Below are 17,943 nucleotides of genomic sequence, written 5' to 3' on the forward strand. Positions count from 1 at the left end.
GGGTAAATGCGAATCGGTTATTTACTCTTTCGGATAACAGAAGAACTATAGAGTACTCCATGAAGTTAGCATGTGGCACATTTAAAACTAATTGGAGAAAGTTCTTTTTCACTCAACGCACAATTAAACTCTGGAATTTGTTGCCAGAGGATGTGGTTGGTGCAGTTAGTGTAGCTGGGTTTAAAAAAGGATTGGTTAAGTTCTTGGAGGAGAACTCCATTACCTGCTATTAATTAAATTGACTTAGAAAATAGCCACTGCTATTACTAGCTTCAGTAGCATGGGATTGACTTAGTTTTTGGGTACTTGCCAGGCTCTTAAGGCCCAGATTGGCCACTGTTAGAAACAGGATGCTGGGCTTGATGGACCCTTGGTCTGACCCAGTATGGAATGTTCTTTTTGAATTGTATTTTTATTTATTTATTTATTTATTTATTTTGCAGGATATTAAGCATTTTGGGGCTATGCACCAAAAAGTGCATACTGTACCACTTGTTTCAGTGCCTTCCCCTAACAGCTTACACTGGATTTACTTTACAGGAGGGCCTCACATGCAATATTGGGCATAGGTAAGGATGCACAATTCCAAATGCCTGCTGCTGAATGGCAGGTGCCTTCCCTAGAGAGCTTATGCTTTGGTTAGACTTTTATTACAAACTTACCCAGCAGCCAGGCTTTACCATATTTCCCTTCTATGAAATGTCAAGCCAGCACTGACTGCGAATGGATGTACGAATCAGTACTGCATCTGGAAAACTTGCACATTGCACATTCATTTGCACATTGCACAAAATTTGTTTTCAGTGAGTGGAAATGCTTCCTCTTATGGTATACAATTAATCTGACTATAACCATCACCAACCCAAAGAAATCTAATATAGCACAAAAACGGAGTAAGTTAGCAATCTAAACAACTGTTTCCTTTTTTTTTTTCCTTATGGTATATTATTTCTCTCCAGTATTGGGGGTAAAAAGCAACATAGGCACAATCAATTGCACCTATCACATTTGGCATGCCTGCAATATAGAAAAAAAAAGCACATTTCATCTTCTGCCACTCTGTAGGTTGTTATGGGTACTCGATGTAACTCTAACTTGTTTAATCATAGCCCTCGGTATCTGGTTGAAATACCACATAAATACCAATCACATAAATTCTCTCTCTTTCTTTAAAATTTCTTATTGACTGCTTTTTTAATTCATTAGAGCCATCCAAAGAAGTTTACAGCAAAAGACATGCAGCGTGTCACAAAAACTGAATACATTTTATTGCTGAGAGGAAAAGAACAACTAAAGCAAGTTTGCTTAAATGTAAACAGGGCAGGATGAATTAGCCATAATGCACGAGTGATGTCATCCTATGGCACAAACTCAAACCTAGCTCTCAAAGCATGCGCAGGAGCTCCCCCATGCACACTGTCTCCTGAGCCCTTCAGTCTCTTCCAGAGCGTAAGCTTTAGCAAGGCAGTTGACGCTCCAGGGAGGCAGGTGAATAATTAGCATGGCTAATTCATCCTGCTCTCTTTGGAGGTAAAAATTATACTTACCTGATAATTGAACATGTCTATAAAGGTGAGCCAGTTGATATTGTGTACCTGGATTTCCAGAAAACATTTCACAAAGTCCCTCAGGAGAGACTTCTTAGGAAATTAAAAAGTCATGGGATAGGGGGCACTGACCTAGTGTGGACTGCGAACTGGTTAAAAGATAAAAAACAGAGTAGGCTAAATGACACATTTTCCCAATGGAGAAAGGTGAATAATGGAGTGCCCCAGGGATCTGGTTCTGGGATTGATGCTTTTTAATATATTCATAAATGATCTGGAAATAGGAACAAGCAAGGTGATCAGATTTGCAGATGATACAAAATTATTCAAAGTTGTTAAATCACAAAAGGATTGTGAGAAATTTCAAGAGTACTTTGCAAAATTGGGAGACTGGGCATGCAAATGGCAAATTAACTTTACAGTGTACAAGTGCAAAGTGATGCACTTAAGGAAGAGTAACCCAAATTATAGCTACACAATGCAAGGTTTCACACTAGGTTGTCACCATTCAGGAAAAGGATCTCAGCGTCGTCATTGATAATATTTTGAAATCTTTTGTTGAGTGTGCAGCCGCTGCCAAGAAAGCAAATAGAATGCTAAGAATTACTAAGAAAGGAATGGAGAATAAAACACAGACTGCATCGCTCTAAAGTGCGACCTCATCTTGAGTATAGTGTGCAGTTCTGATCATATCTCAAAAAAGATACAGTAAATTAGAAAAGGTTCAAAGAAGGGTGACCAAAATGATAAAGGGGATGGAATGATTCCCCTATGAGGAAAGGCTAAAGAGGTTAGGATGCTTCAGCCTGGAGAAGAGACGGCCGAGGGGAGATATGATAGAAGTCTACAAAATAATGAGTGGACTGGAATGAGTAAATGTTAATCAGCGGTTTACTCTTTCAAAGAGTACAAAGACTAGGGGACCCACAATAAAGTTACTAGGTGACACATTTAAAACTAATAAGAGAAAATATTTTTTTACTCAACACATAATTAAGTTCTGGAATTTGTTGCCAGAGGATGTGGTGAAAGCTATTAAAGCAGCTGAGCTTAAAAAAGCTTGGAACAAGTTCATAGAGAAAAAGTGCATACAGCAGAGTTGCTTACCTCTAATAGGTGTTCTCCTAGGACAGCAGAATGTTAGTCCTCACACATGGGTGACATCATTGGATGGAGCCCAGCACGGAACTTTGATCTCAAAGAATCTAGAGCTTTCAGCATGCCCTACTGAGCATGTGCAGTGACCCCCTAGGCAGAGTCCTTCAGTCCATGATATAACTAATTCATGGAGAAACCAACTCCCAGGGGAGACAGGAGGGTTTCGTGAGGACTAACATCCTGCTGTCCTAGGAGAACATCTGTTACAAGTAAGCAACTCTGTTTTCTCCTAGGACAAGCAGGATTGTAGTCCTTACTCATGTGTGAATACATAGCTCCAGGCTGTTAGAGCAGAACAAGGTGGTAAACCACACATTGCTGGAGCACTACCTCCCTCCTTTGCCTGCAAGGCAGCTGACCCAGAAGGGGTGCAAGATGGAGAAGAATTGGGGACTACCAAAATAGCCTAGAAAAAGACAGACACAAACCTTCATGCATAGCAGGAATGCCTAAGGCAAGGGAGTGATGTGAGTGCAAGCAGAAGCAATTGTGCATCACGAAAACAGTACAAGCAGGGTTTTTGATAAAACAGTGGATCTAGTTCCTCCTGGATACAGAAGGACCCAGAATTGTAAATAAGAGACACTGCAGGATGAAAACCGCACAGTTTCCATCAGCGTGAAAAAAACAACTGAAAAACAAACTGGGGTCCGAGAGCCCTCCAGAAAGAGACTGTCGACCACTGACAACCAAAGGTCTGGAGAAGAGTGGCCAGGTATTGCTGGGTAGGCGGAATGAGCAAAAGAAACCCACATTGTGCTTGGAAGAACAAGCAGTACCCCACGGCAGGACCTAGGACAGACACTGCATGCTAAAGCAACAGAGTTAGTTGACCATCCAGGACAGCGTCAAGGGTTTCAGGGAATGAGAACAATCCCCGAAACAGACCTGTAGCCCAAAGCTCCTGGAAGGGAGATAAAATAGGCCTGAAGCTCACTCAAGAACACCTGCCAGAACCGGTTCAGCAATCCTGTCACAGGATAGCAGGGGAGCAGCAGGCCCTTTGGGCAACTCAGAGAATGAGTGAAACTAAGGCAATAGCTCTAGTATACGGAGAGATACTATGGGCGCCTTAGCTTCCTCGCCACTCACCCCGATAAACCAATCAGAAGTCGTGAGGAGCAAAAAACACAAGGAGACAGACCAGTGAACTGCTGGAGCAAGCACAATTCACCCTGTTGGGTATTAACCCCAAACAAATAACTCACTGCTGAAGACAGCAGGGCGTATCATAAGAACATAAGAAAATGCCATACTGGGTCAGACCAAGGGTCCATCAAGCCCAGCATCCTGTTTCCAACAGTGGCCAATCCAGGCCATAAGAACCTGGCAAGTACCCAAAAGCTAAGTCTATTCCATGTTACCATTGCTAATGGCAGTGGCTATTCTCTAAGTGAACTTAATAGCAGGTAATGGACTTCTCCTCCAAGAACTTATCCAATCCTTTTTTAAACACAGCTATACTAACTGCACTAACCACATCCTCTGGCAACAAATTCCAGAGTTTAATTGTGCGTTGAGTAAAAAAGAACTTTCTCCGATTAGTTTTAAATGTGCCCCATGCTAACTTCATGGAGTGCCCCCTAGTCTTTCTACTATCCGAAAGAGTAAGAGCCCTCAGTCTTCTTAAAACAGCAGAAACAGAGCAATTGCCCCCAGGGAGAAACCCCAAAGGCTCCACCAGGAGACGGGAAACCAGGGAATCACATGCGCACACTCCGGCAGAACCTGATGTTACCACCAGCCTGGAAGCCCAAAGGGCATCAGGGCAGGTCCAGGGTGATCTCGGAATAGATTACCAAGACGCCCAGCTGCAGTATTACTACCCCAGCCATGAGGGTATATACTTCCCGTCCTAATGGAGCACGTGGTCCAGCAATGGACAAAGCTGTATGACCCAAGACTGCTCTGTCTGCAGACAAAGTGATCCTAAAATAAGGGGAAAGAACAGCTTGCATGCTACCGCTAGCAGAGGGCAATGCCCCTCATGTTGGGACTGGGCCCTCAATTCTCTCAGCCGTGGACATAACAAAAGGGGAAAGGCACAATTGTCTAGCTCATAGCTGAAACACTCTTCACAGAAGAGGGTCCCCGAGGCAAAGATGACTGTCAATAGCGATCCTTGAGGAAGACGGCCACAGAGTCCAGTGAAGACCAAGGTAACTCCAGAACCGGGGGAAATCTGGAGGGTCACCGGGGGCAACACTGGACAGGATCCCTAGAGGATAGATTTGCCGCGACTCGAGCATACAAGGGATACTGCTACACTCGACTATTCTTGGGGCTGGCTCCTGTCAGAGTAGTGGCATCCATCATCTAGCATTGGAAACAAAGGACACCTCTCGAAAGGGTGCACAGTGGGACATCCAGAGGGGAACCCAGAGGAATCTCCCCTTTCAAGGGGGAAAGGAAAGCCATGAGATCGGGGCCTCCGAATCCTGATAGAATGAGTGACTCCCCGAAGGAGAGTAGATGCACAATCACAGACCGCCGAGGTCAAGCAACTAACTCACCACAGGTCACCAGCCTTGGATAAGGGGTCCCAGCTGAAGACAGTCAAACAACCGCCTCAGCTGCTCCCCAGCCCTAGCCTCCAAGGAGATTGGCCAATGCAGAGGATCGGGGCCCTGGATCAGAGAGAAAAAGCTTCATAGAGACAGAGCCTCAGGGACTGTTCCACAAGAACACAATAGTGGAAAAGATGCCTCAACTGTCTCAACCACGCTAGCTGCACGTCAATGCCACAGTAACTCCAACAGAATGGACAGTGTGACGGCGGCGTCCCCAGACCACTGGTGCCCTGGGTCAGGCATTGTAGAGGGTGGTGGCTTATGGCATCGCCCCCTCCAGTACTAGAGAATGTTCCGAGAGGCAGGCCATCGAACTGCTTTGGAACCGGCTCACCTACGTGTCCCACTGGGAACCACTGCAACGAAGTCCCTGACGAGTGCAGGTGCTTATGGAAGGCTGCACACATTTATTGCGATCTACAAGCGGTAAATCAGTGACTGTTCCCTGCAGCCCACGCGGGAAGACCCGCCGGGAGCCGAGGAGGTCTGCAGAGGAGTCGGGAACAGTCAAGGAAGCAGTAGATGCTTGGGGGCGTAGGCGGATGCCCACAGCCATGAGCGAAAATGGTACAGGTTCGGGAGCAACGCTGCAAGAATGAGTAGGCCCAGTCGCGGCCTACTGCAGAAGGCGCACACAACACTGAGTATGGATGCCAGAGAGAGGAAGCCTATGTGAGTAGATTGTGAAGGAGTGTGTATGTGAGTGAGAGATTGGGCCCTGGTGTGGGTGAAAAAAGGGATTATGTGTATGTGAGTGCTTGTTTGTTTGTGAGAGAGGGAGCCTGTGTGAAGGGATTGTGTATGTGTGAGAGAGACACAGGTAGCATGTATGAGGGTGTATGCGTGAGCGAGAAAGGGAACCTGTGTGGGTGTATATGCAAGAGAGAGAGGAATCCTGAATGAAGAGGTGTGTGCATGCAAGAGAGAGGGATCCTGTATTAGGGGATGTGAGTGTGCAAGAAAGAGGGAGGAAGGGACTCTGTATGAGGGGGTGGATGTGTGCCAGAGAGGGAGGGACCCTATATGAAGGGATGAGTGTGTACAAGAGAAAGGACCCTAATATGAGGAGATGTGTGTGCGCAAGAGAGAGGGAGCCTTTATGAGGTTGTGTGTGTTCGAGAGTGAGGGAGCCTGTATGAAGGGATGTGTATGTGCATTAGAGAGAGAGAGAGAGAGAGAGAGAGAGAGAGAGCCTGTGTGAGGGGCAGTACTGAGAGAGGGGACAAACCTGGGAGTGGAGATAGAGTGAAAGGGGTTGAGCCGAGAGGGGAAGAGATACTGGCAGGTGGAAGAATTGGGGGGCCTGATGGAGCAAAGTAGGAAGGGGAATAGGGGGAGAGAGTGGAAGGGACACTCTTATGGTGAACTTCTAGGGAAATTCTGCTCAAAATATTTAAAATTCTGCACCTTTAAGTAATAATTTAAAATGTAATACAGAAAAAATTAATTACTTAAAGACTGGCATATATATTGTATTATTTTGACCAATATAAAGTATGCAGAATTTTGCAGAATTTTAAGTTTTTGTGCACAGAACTTTAAATTTGTGTGTGTAGAATTCCCCCAGGAGTAAAAAATATCTGCTGCCTGCATGCCCTTCTGCGAACGGCTTGAGCCAGAACAGCCTGCTCTTCTCGGAACCTCCTTTTTGCTTCAACAAGTTTTTTTTTTTCTATCTTTCTCTTTCCTCTCTCTCCTTTGTTTCTCAGAATCTGCCACTCTAATTCTTCGGCTCACACACAAAATGTACCAAATCACAAAAGAAAAAAAACCAAAAACGTACATAATACATATTGTTACAGAGAAGCACCTACATACACAAACACCTGTGCAGACAATAGACTAAAATGGCCACTAGCAATATGAGTTGATTTTTACACCTGCTCTGAGTCAGGAGTTAAATTTCCCACATTGGAAAATACATGCTAAAATGACTCCCCACTAGCATAGCACCCTGCGTTGCCCAGTAATAGCTAATACCTTCACTTTTTAGAAAATGTATTCCAAAATCAATTTACAAGTAATCAAAGAAAAACCTTCTCACATATTCAGCTTCAATATTATCCTTTTTTGAGAACCCCTAAATGAGATCATTAACATAACTTACACCTATCTTCCAAGCACTATTTGCTCTGTAAACTCTGTCTCCTGTAATCATTAAAAACTCTGACCTAATAGGGCCACAATTATCTATCTGCCGAAACTCAATAGCTAATACATTCATTTACATGGGATTTGTATGCACAGACACTGATCATATCGTGGCATCTCTATGCAAAGGCTTTTTGCTGCTAAAAACCTATATTACATGCTGAGGTTTAACAGCACTAAAACAGGAGAAAAAAACTCACAGTAGGATCAGTGCAGCTTATTACATTGGCCCCAGTGAATACAGGCTAAATAGTGGGAACAAAGGCAAACACAGAGGTGTCATTTGCACATAAGAAGCAAGCTTCTCTTTACCTAAATACAGGCCAAACCTTCTCTACACATACACTTAGAGCCAAAGTGAAATAAACAACAAAAAATTCAGGAAATTAAGCCATAAACTTCTCCATTTGTTAATTTGCTGTTTCCTATGTGCCAGCTAAAGCTTAATTTGCATATGTTCTGGCTTCACGGACATGCAGGTAGGAACTAATTTTAATGCATATTTGCTAATGTATTCTTAGAATGCCCGCTAGATCCTTGGTGCATAGCACACTAATTTCTATGCATGCTAGATGTATTTATTTGATTTATACTCAGCTTTTCGGCACGTCAAAGTGGATTACATTCAGGTACTGTAGATGACTTACTGTACATGCTGTAAGTGATTTAGAATCAATACTCATTTTCTAGTATAGTTTAACATGATTCTAGTATTAATGCAGTATGCTGTTATAAAAGCATGTTTGAAAAGAAAATTGAAAATTTTCCCATTTTTCTCTTTCACAAACTCTTTTTACATTCACATGATCAGCATGCAGAAAAAAAATGCATTAGGAAGATATAAATCCCTTTCAAAATCTATTTTTTTAACAGCAAATCTATTTAAAAATTCATAACAAGCTACACAAGAAATTTTCTGCTTCCAGCTAATCAGAAAATACAGTAATTTCAGCAATACAGACAGTCTATTTAAAATAAAATAAAAATAACAAAAGGGTTTTTGGTTTTTTTAAACAATCCCCTTCCCCGCAAAAAAAAGGTTGATTCTTATTTTTTAGCTCATTTTACTTGATTCATTCTAATTCTTTATCTTGCACTGAAAAGAAACAGCAAGCAGCACATTGTTTCTCAGCTATCCTCATATTCAGAAACTGTCTCACATTTTGAAAAATAGGTCCCCCATCATTATTCTCTAAAATGTCTAGCACCTGGGATAGTAACCTATAATGTTTCACATTTCAGAAATGATTGGTTTCAAATCTGTGTATTGGACATGCATTATCCAAGGAAGGGATGTTGAACTCTAGCTAAGCTGAGGGACCCATTTTACACTTTAAAGTCTGTTGAAGCTATTTTATAAGCAAAAATATAATTTCCAGACCAGGGCTGTCAAAACTACAATCCTAGAGAGCTGCAAGATGGCCAGGTTTTCCAGCTATCCCTAATGAATACATAAAAGACACATCTGCAAGCACTTCCTCCACTGTAAGCAAATATGTCTTATGTATATTCATTAGGGATATCCTGAAAACCAAACTGGTTTGCGGCCTTCCAGGACTGCAGTTTGGGATTCCTGATCTAGACTATATAAAACCTAAAAGTCTAAGAATAATGTAAGTGCAAACATAACAGAAGAGGAAATCACATTAGATATACTTACCCGCCCACAAAGCAGAGGATATAAAATGCAAAGTAAAATATAGCAAAGGGTCCAAAGGTTATCATAAAAAGCACAACACAAAGGCTTCCCCATCCCCATATGGAAAGACTGGCCTGAAACAAAGCAAAACAGAAAAACTAATGAATTGCATGTCGATTGTGAGCTTAAAATGGCATAGACTCAAATCAACTAATGCTCAAAAACTATAAGAAAATATAAAAACAATCACAAGTACTGAGCATAAAAGAAGCATAGTTATCAGGAAACTTTCACAGCACTTTCTATTCTGCATTTGAGATTAAAAATGTGAATTTAGTTTTATACTGAGCTAGCACACTTGGTCTCTGATCAGAGTTTATGATCTTGGTCTCTCCTTCTTGCCTTTATACATTAATTTAGTAGTTTAGCTAACTGCAAAGTTACACATGCATGTTTAAACACACAAAATAAATTACCAGCATAAAATTGTTTGAATATTGGGTTAAGTGGCTAAATGTACGAGCATAACTTTACTCTTCACAAAATGGCTTGAAATTGTGTGTGTTACTAGCATACTGAATACTGCATACCTTTTAAAAATGTAAATTATGCACAGAGATTAAGCAGAGTTGCTTACCTATAACAGGTGTTCTCCAAGGACAGCAGGATGTTAGTCCTCGCACATGGGTGATATCATCAAATGGAGCCCGATGCAGAAACTTATGTCATGATCCAGTATGACAATTCTTATGTTCTATGTTCTTATGGACTGAGATGAGACTTTGGGTAGTTGAAAATGAACCATAGTGACTCCAACACCTGAATGGTCAAGCGCATGGCCTGGGTGGCCCCTGTCTGAGACATGCTCTTGACCAGCTAATCGTCCAGATATGGGAAAACATGCACTCCCGGTCTGCGGAGGTGCTGCCAGCACAACCAGGCATATTATGAAGACCCATGAGGTGGATGCAAGTCCGAACGGCATCACCCAGTACTGGAAGTGCTGTTTCCCCACCACAAATCAGAGATGCTTCCTGTGACTGGGAAGATCTCAATATGGATGTATGCGTCCTTTAGGTTGAGGGAGTATAGCCAGTCCTCTTTCTGAAAAAGGGGGATCAAGGTGCCCAGGGAAACCATCTACAGCAACTTGTTCAAGGCTTTCAGGTCTAGGAAGGGATGGAGTCCTCCTGGTTTCTTTGGTATCCTGGTGGTACTGGCTCGACCGCTCTGGCCATTAAGAGGGAGGAGAGCTCCACTTGTAGCATCTCCTGATGTGCTACCGGCCTCCAATATAGGCACGGAGGGCACCTTCTCCACCTGCTTCCAGATGTCCTGAGAGTATTGGTTCATGTATAGCTGGTAGGCAATGATGTGACCAATAAGCATGGTAGCCTGGAACACTTTCCTCCGAAGAGCATCCGACACTCTGTGGTCCTTCCCCGGGGGCGCCGAGGAGAAGGTCCAAGAGCATCTGGCCCTCTTGAGGGCAGATTCACCCACCACTGATTGGTGGGGCAGCTAACACTTATTGAATCCATTGGCATTCTGGATGAGGTAAACCCTGTCCGCCTTCTTATTCATGGGAGGCACCGTGAGGGGATGTTCCCAAATCCTCAGCAGTAACTCCTTAAAGATCTTGAGCGCCTGGACCCCCATGATCTACTTAGGAGGCTCCATAAACTGAAGAACTTCAAGCATTTTGTGCCTGGCATCTTCTTCAGTCAAAAGCTGGAAATGGATGGCCTCCGCCATCACCCTTACAATACCCGCAAAGGTTAAGTCCTCAGGCGGAGGACATAACCTTCGCAGGAGGAGAAAAAGGGTCTGACGGGAGACCACCTGAACCCTCGGAGGAGCACGCCATCTGATCACCCCCCCAAAAATCATAGGAACCCTCATCCTCACTGTATACCACAGGGGATGGGGCTCTAGGTGCCTGGCCAACATTCAGAGGTACAGGTACCAATGGAACTGGCTGGGGGACTACAGGCCTCGGCATCTCCGCCAGAGCTCCCTCCTCGGAGGAACCGGCAACGACCACTGTGTATTGGTAGGGAGAGGCCTTGGTGCCCCACCAGACACCGGTGCCACCCCAGGAACCGATGAACACATTGAACTTTTCCAAAAGCAGTACAAGGAGGGGTGGCATCGGCTCCAGTGCATTAGTGCCACAAGACCAAAGCCCTGCAGCGCCTGCTCCACCGCTAGCTGGACTCGAAGATCAAGCTCCGGTGTGTCCCCGTGCTCAACACCGTGCATTGACAGGGACCAGTGAAGAGGTCGAGGACGACGAAACCAGCGTCCTCAGACCGGAGATCAACAACGGTCTGTCTCTGGAGCCCTATCCACTAGCGATCTCAACAGAACCAATGATCTCACTGATGTCAATGGTGTGTCGTCCTTCGATGCCAATGCCGCCAATGCTGATGGCTCAGACTTCTTCGACCCGAAGCGGTGGTTCATCTTGTTGAGTCGAAGCAGACAGCCCTTCAGGGTCCGGTGGGCACACAAGCAGCAACCCCAGATGTCATGCGATGCACCGAGGCAGAGGATGCAAACATCATGAATGCCGCCAGCATGTCGGTGATTGACATGGTCCTCAGGCACTGGGGGCATCAGTGGAAAGCAGACGTGGCCATGAGGGGCGAAATAAAAGTGAAAAAACGAACAATGGCGGCAGGCACCGAGACACTGTCACCATGGGGAGAACTTACCCGAATGCCGAAAACCATGACCGGGGACACTACAGGGAAGCACCGAGAGGGATCCAGCAACGGAACGAAGGAAAAAGATAGCGAAAAACCACAAAAATCAAAGTTCTCCAAAAGGCAAAAGACAAATTTTTTTTTAGCTCAATCAAACCAAAAGGCTTACTGCTCTGCGGAAAAAAAACAGACTGAAGAGGGACCCTGCATGGACGTGTGGTATAGGGCATGCTTGGCATGCTCAGTGTGCCTAGTCAAAGTTTTCAGAAACTTTGACAAAGGTTTTCTGCATCCGGCTTCATCTGGTGATGTTACCCACGTGTGAGCACTACCATCCTGTTTGTCCTAGAAGAAATAATCTTTCTCCAAGTCTTCTCTTTTTCATGCAGACACATATGTGCATTAGGCACGTATGCATGTACTTTTAAGCAGCTAAAAATTCACTTAGGCCTAGTCAGCCAATCTACACATGTAACGTCTTATTTTGTGTGTGCAGGTTCCAACCTTTGGAAATTTACCCCTTCAAAGATTCCTCTAAAACAAAGGAAAATGAAAAATGAGTTCCTATATTAGCTGAACTTCTTAAATGAATTAACACGAAGATGACAGCAGAGTCAAATTCTTGTAGGATAAGGTTCTTCCCCCATGGAGATAAGTACTGAAATAAAAGAGGTTTCTTTGTAATAATGTCCACAGATTCCAAAAAAAAGAAGAAAAAAATACTATGGTGCTTTTTCATACAAATTTAAGTAGCATAAAAATCAATCACTTGGTCTTTCACCTGAATTCATTTCTTCTTTCTTTAAAATTTCTTATTGACTGCTTTTCTGACTCATTAGAGAGGTCCAAAGCGATTTACAGCAAAAGACATGCAGCGTGTCACAAAAACTGAATAATCAATATTGCTGAGAAGAAAAGAACAACTAAAGCAAGTTTGCTTACCTGTAAACAGGGTTCTCCTTAGAAGGCAGGATAAATTAGCCATAATGCATGTTATGTCATCCAATGGCATAAACTCAAACCTAGCTCCCAAAGCATGCGCAGGAGGTTCCCCCATGCACACTGCCTCCTGATCCCTTCAGTCTCTTCCAGTGCGTAAGCTTTAGCAAGGCAGTTGATTCTCCAGGGAGGCAGGTGAATAATTAGCATGGCTAATTCATCCTGCTCTCTATAGAGGTAAAAATTATACTTACCTGATCATTTACTTTCTTTGAAGACTATGACAGAGAGAAGACATACCCCTTTTTTATACGCTCACTCTGAGGTATAAAAGGGATGAGGCCCTGGCTCAATATCAGCAGCCTACTACCAAAGCACTGCAATCACAAGAAATCCTGTTTGATGCTATTTTCATAAAATACCTCCAAAGCGTCCCAGAGACCATTCTGGGTGTGGCCAGAGGTGAGTCGAGTGTAAGACAGAAAGAGACAGAGAAAGGCAAATGCCGCAGGCGTACCTCATGTATTGCTCAGTATCCCAAAAATTCTTCTTTTCTTCCTGGACGGGATCCTTGCTGGTCTAGCAGTCTTCAAGGAAAGTAAATTACCAGGTAAGTATAATTTCACCTTCCTTATCATCCTGCCAGACCAGTGATTATGCTTGGGATTTTCCAAAGCTTTCCCCTTTGCTGTGGTGGGTAGAAAACAAGGCTGCCTCACCAACTCTTGCCTTAAAGGCAAAATCTGCCTTGGTCTGTATGACAAAGCCTGTAGTGTTCTCAAGAACCTGCAAGGATGATATGGAATGCCTTGCACTCCCCTCCAGAGCAGCCAAGCTGCCTCTGGCCCGAATGAGGCTTGCACTTCTATGGGGCTAACTACCTGATAGTAGGTAGGGCGGTAATACTGCATCTTTGATTTATCACTAAGGTGGTCTTAGAGGCCACCTACCCTCTTCGGGCTGCCACATGTCATGCAGAACTTGTCTGCTTCCTATAGCCATTCGCTATTTTGAGGTATGATCAGATAGCCATGGAGTCTTGGTTTCCCCTGACAATACTGCTACCAAGGGCTAGAAGGGAATCTGAATGAATTACACAGAATGCTACTCCTGAGTTGGGAAAAACGATGGAAATGGCTCTTGAAAAATGCCTAGTTAAGGATCCCTGCAGCCCTAGGCCAGAAGTTCAGTGAAGCATCTTAGCCAAGCCAATTTGCTTGACAAAGCAGGTTTAAAGAGATAAGCCCTTAATGGATGTCTATTTTAATAGCTTGAAGAGCTGCCTATCAAAGATCTTTTAGCACCTGTTTGAGATCCTACTGTGGTCCTTCTGGGTATAATCCTGGCCTGGTGCATCTTATTCTCTTCTTTTTTTTTGGCAGATACTGGGGCAATTTTAGTTTGGTACTTATAACACACAATGGCTGCTACTTGGGTCTCCAAAGACATGAGTGCCAGTTGCTTGCCCCAACCAGCTTGCTGGAGATCTAATCTGTGGGATGCATGCCTTCTAGAGGAAACTGTCCTGCCTGGCTCCTTATTCCTTAACAGTTACCTGAATCTGCCATAGGTGGGGGTGGGTGGGGGATGTGGACCTGCTTCCTAGCATTTTTAAGCTAGTTGAAATACTAATACTGGTCACCTTCTCTCCACAAGTGTTCCCCTTTCAAGGGCCAGCCTACACTGGAGCGGGAAGACTGATGTTCCGTCGGCCCTGACCTTTATCAGAGCAAACCCTGTTCATTTAGCAGCATCAAAAGTGGCTCCATCCAGAAGTCTCACCAGGCCCATGTGCCAGTGCCTTCTGGGGCACCTAAGGTGACTAGGCATAGAAGGTTCTTTGCTTTTATTGTTCGAGCTTTTATTGTTCGAGTGGCCGTAGTGGGACGGTATACCGTGGGATGTGCCTTGGTCACAAACCTGTGAGGGTATGTTGCCTCTGGATCCTGGTTATATCCTGCAACTGGACTACTAAGATGCTTGCATGTGATGCCAATACGACTGCACATGGGGGATCCCCCAGATGTTTACCATCTGCAATGCTCTTAAACCTAGTGCCCACTTGTCCAAGTCCACTCTGTTCCAGCTGAGATAGGTAGCATATGGATTCTTCTCTGCTATAAGCTAGGATTCTTAGACACTAAACATTTTGCCATACACATGTGTCTGTATAACTGATAATTAGCAAGGCAGATAACTTGGAGCTTGTAACTTCCTTGAAACCACAGCTCAAAACTGGGCTATAGTCTCATGTTGGGTGCACAGCCTAAGCCTTCCCGGGTTATGGCTTCAGACATCTCTGACCCTGCCAGGCTGCAAGTCAGTTATCAAACTTAAGAGGCTCATTAGAAATAGTGTTAATTTCAGTCCATAACAACAGACAGGCCCGTTATTTCAGCTGGGTTACATTGAACTACTGATATTCACAGTTCTACCTTTGCTTGATTACATCCATAGTAAAAATATTATGGGACATTTATGTACACATATATATTACAAGGTTACACATGGCTGCAATGACCCTGAAACTACCAGGAGAGCTGCACAAACTGCAGGAAGTTAACTTTCCTCATTTAAAAAGCACATTGAGCAGTCTCTTCAGCTGCATGCACCTGCCAGCTGCAACCTTACACCAATACAAATCTGCCCACTGAAAATACCCAGCACTGCCTGCTATTAATCAAACACAGATCTGTACCTTCACCAAGAGAAAGTGAGACAAACAGAGATTTTCATGCACTGCCAGGTTCTCGAATCTAGGAACTGCTCCAGACAGTCATTCTCTCTTGTAGCTTCCCCTGAACCCTCAGGGCACAGGGGCCGTTGCTCTCTGTAGGCTATCCTGGCCCCTCAGGGAACAGGGGCCAGGGTCCATCAATCTCTGGAGGTTCACAGCCTCTCTCTCAGGGTTCTAGGATCCAAAAGCTCGACCAGGCAGAGCCTGGGACACTGCTCCAACTGGGAGAAGAACCTAGAGTGTTAGTTGTCCCAGGAGCAACATGGACTCAATCAGGCCAGCGAAACCCTGGCTCTGAGAGCTACGTCCTCTCCATCTGTCCACCACTGCACAGAGACAGACACTACTGATATTGGGCGAGGACCACACCCCCTTTATAACCCAGAGTGAGGTCTTCACTAAGCGTTGGAGGTTTTCTTGGTGTTGGAGTTGGTGGTGTTCAATAGTGAATGCTGAGTGGTATCTTTTGTGCTGCTTGTTTTTTTTCCCTTGCTGCTTCAGAACCTTTTGTATTTGTCTGTGCTGTTATGTGAATCTTTAGCATGCATGTGATTGTGATTTTTATTAAGAGCCCAAAAATTAATATTAATTTATTCATTCCTTCACTATCTGTTAATTGGCCCCTCCAGGGTCAGTTGTCAGTGAAAGAACCAATCCCCTTCCAGATGGCTGTCTATTCAGAATTATGAAAGGAGATTGGTCCTTTCGCTGACATTGGACAGCGGAGGGGCCAATCTGCTGCCAGTAAGGGAACAGCATTGCCAGAGGGGGTAAGGTCTTCTCCAGCAGGGGTTCCTGGATGGGGAGGGGGGTTGGAATGCTCAGAGGTTCTGCATGGTCCAGTTTATTTTAAGAACATAAGAACTTAAGAATATGCCATACTGGGTAAGACCAAGGGTCCATCAAGCCCAGCATCCCGTTTCCAACAGTGGCCAATCTAGGCCATAAGAACCTGGCAAGTGCCCAAAAACTAAGTCTATTCCATGTAACCATTGCTAGTAATAGCGGTGGTCATTATCCAAGTCAACGTAATTAATAGCAGGTAATGGACTTCTCGTCCAATAACTTATCCAATCCTTTTTTAAACACAACTATACTAACTGCACTAACCACATCCTCTGGCAACAAATTCCAGAGTTTAATTGTGCTTTGAGTGAAAAAGAACTTTCTCTGATTAGTTTTAAATGTGCCACAAGCTAACTTCATGGAGTGTCCCCTAGTCCTTCTATTATCCAAAAGAGTAAATAACCGATTCACATCTACCCGTTCTAGACCTCTCATGATTTTAAACACCTCTATCATATCCCCCCTCAGCCATCTCTTCTCCAAGCTGAAAAGTCCTAACCTCTTTAGTCTTTCCTCATAGGGGAGCTGTTCCATTCCCCTTATCATTTTTGTAGCCCTTTTCTGTACCTTCTCTATCGCAATTAAATCTTTTTTTAGATGCGGCGACCAGAATTGTACACAGTATTCAAGGTGCAGTCTCACCATGGAGCGGATACAGAGGCATTATGACATTTTCCGTTTTATTCACCATTCCCTTTCTAATAATTCCCAACATTCTGTTTGCTTTTTTGACTGCCGCAGCACACTGAACCAATGACTTCAATGTGTTATCCACTATGACACCTAGATCTCTTTCTTGGGTAGTAGCACCTAATATGGAACCTAACATTGTGTAACTATAGCATGGGTTATTTTTCCCTATATGCATCACCTTGCACTTGTCCACATTAAATTTCATCTGCCATTTAGATGCCCAATTTTCCAGCCTTACAAGGTCTTCCTGCAATTTTTCACAATCTGCTTGTGATTTAACTACTCTGAACAACTTTGTATCATCTGCAAATTTGATTACCTCACTCGTTGTATTTCTTTCCAGATCATTTATAAATATATTGAAAAGTAAGGGTCCCAGTACAGATCCCTGAGGCACTCCACTGCCCACTCCCCTCCACTGAGAAAATTGTCCATTTAATCCTACTCTCTGTTTCCTGTCTTTTGGCCAGTTTGTAATACACGAAAGGACATCGCCACCTATCCCATGACTTTTTACTTTTCCTAGAAGCCTCTCATGAGGAACTTTGTCAAATGCCTTCTGAAAATCCAAGTACACTACATCTACCAGTTCACCTTTATCCACATGTTTATTAACTCCTTCAAAAAAGTGGAGCGGATTTGTGAGGCAAGACTTGCCTTGGGTAAAGCCATGCTGACTTTGTTCCATTAAACCATGTCTTTCTATATGTTCTGTGATTTTGATGTTTAGAATAATTTCCACTATTTTTCCTGGCACTGAAGTCAGGCTAACTGGTCTGTAATTTCCCAGATCTCCCCTGGAGCCCTTTTTAAATATGGGGGTTACATTAGCTATCCTCCAGTCTTCAGGTACAATGGATGATTTTAATGATAGGTTACAGATTTTTACTAATAGGTCTGAAATTTCATTTTTTAGTTCCTTCAGAACTCTGGGGTGTATACCATCCGGTCATTT

General features: G+C 43.9%; 1 protein-coding gene across 7 annotated transcripts in view; it reads right to left on the reverse strand.

Moving 5' to 3' along the window:
- SNX13 (sorting nexin 13) overlaps nt 1–17,943 on the reverse strand; it is a 447,782-nt gene that overhangs the window by 289,215 nt on the left and 140,624 nt on the right. For 6 of the 7 annotated variants that reach the window (XR_003854521.1, XR_003854523.1, XR_003854522.1 and 3 more), the window contains exon 2: nt 9,087–9,199. The exons of the other annotated variant lie outside the window; for it this stretch is intronic. Coding sequence is in view for 3 of the 6 variants with exons in the window: in XM_029589035.1 (XP_029444895.1) it covers nt 9,087–9,199 (113 nt within the window). In the remaining 3 variants the exon portion in view is untranslated. The remainder of the gene's footprint in view (nt 1–9,086; nt 9,200–17,943) is intronic. 7 annotated transcript variants of the gene reach the window in all.

Source organism: Rhinatrema bivittatum, chromosome 2, assembly GCF_901001135.1.
Source record: "Rhinatrema bivittatum chromosome 2, aRhiBiv1.1, whole genome shotgun sequence".
In the NCBI taxonomy this organism is placed as follows: domain Eukaryota; kingdom Metazoa; phylum Chordata; class Amphibia; order Gymnophiona; family Rhinatrematidae; genus Rhinatrema; species Rhinatrema bivittatum.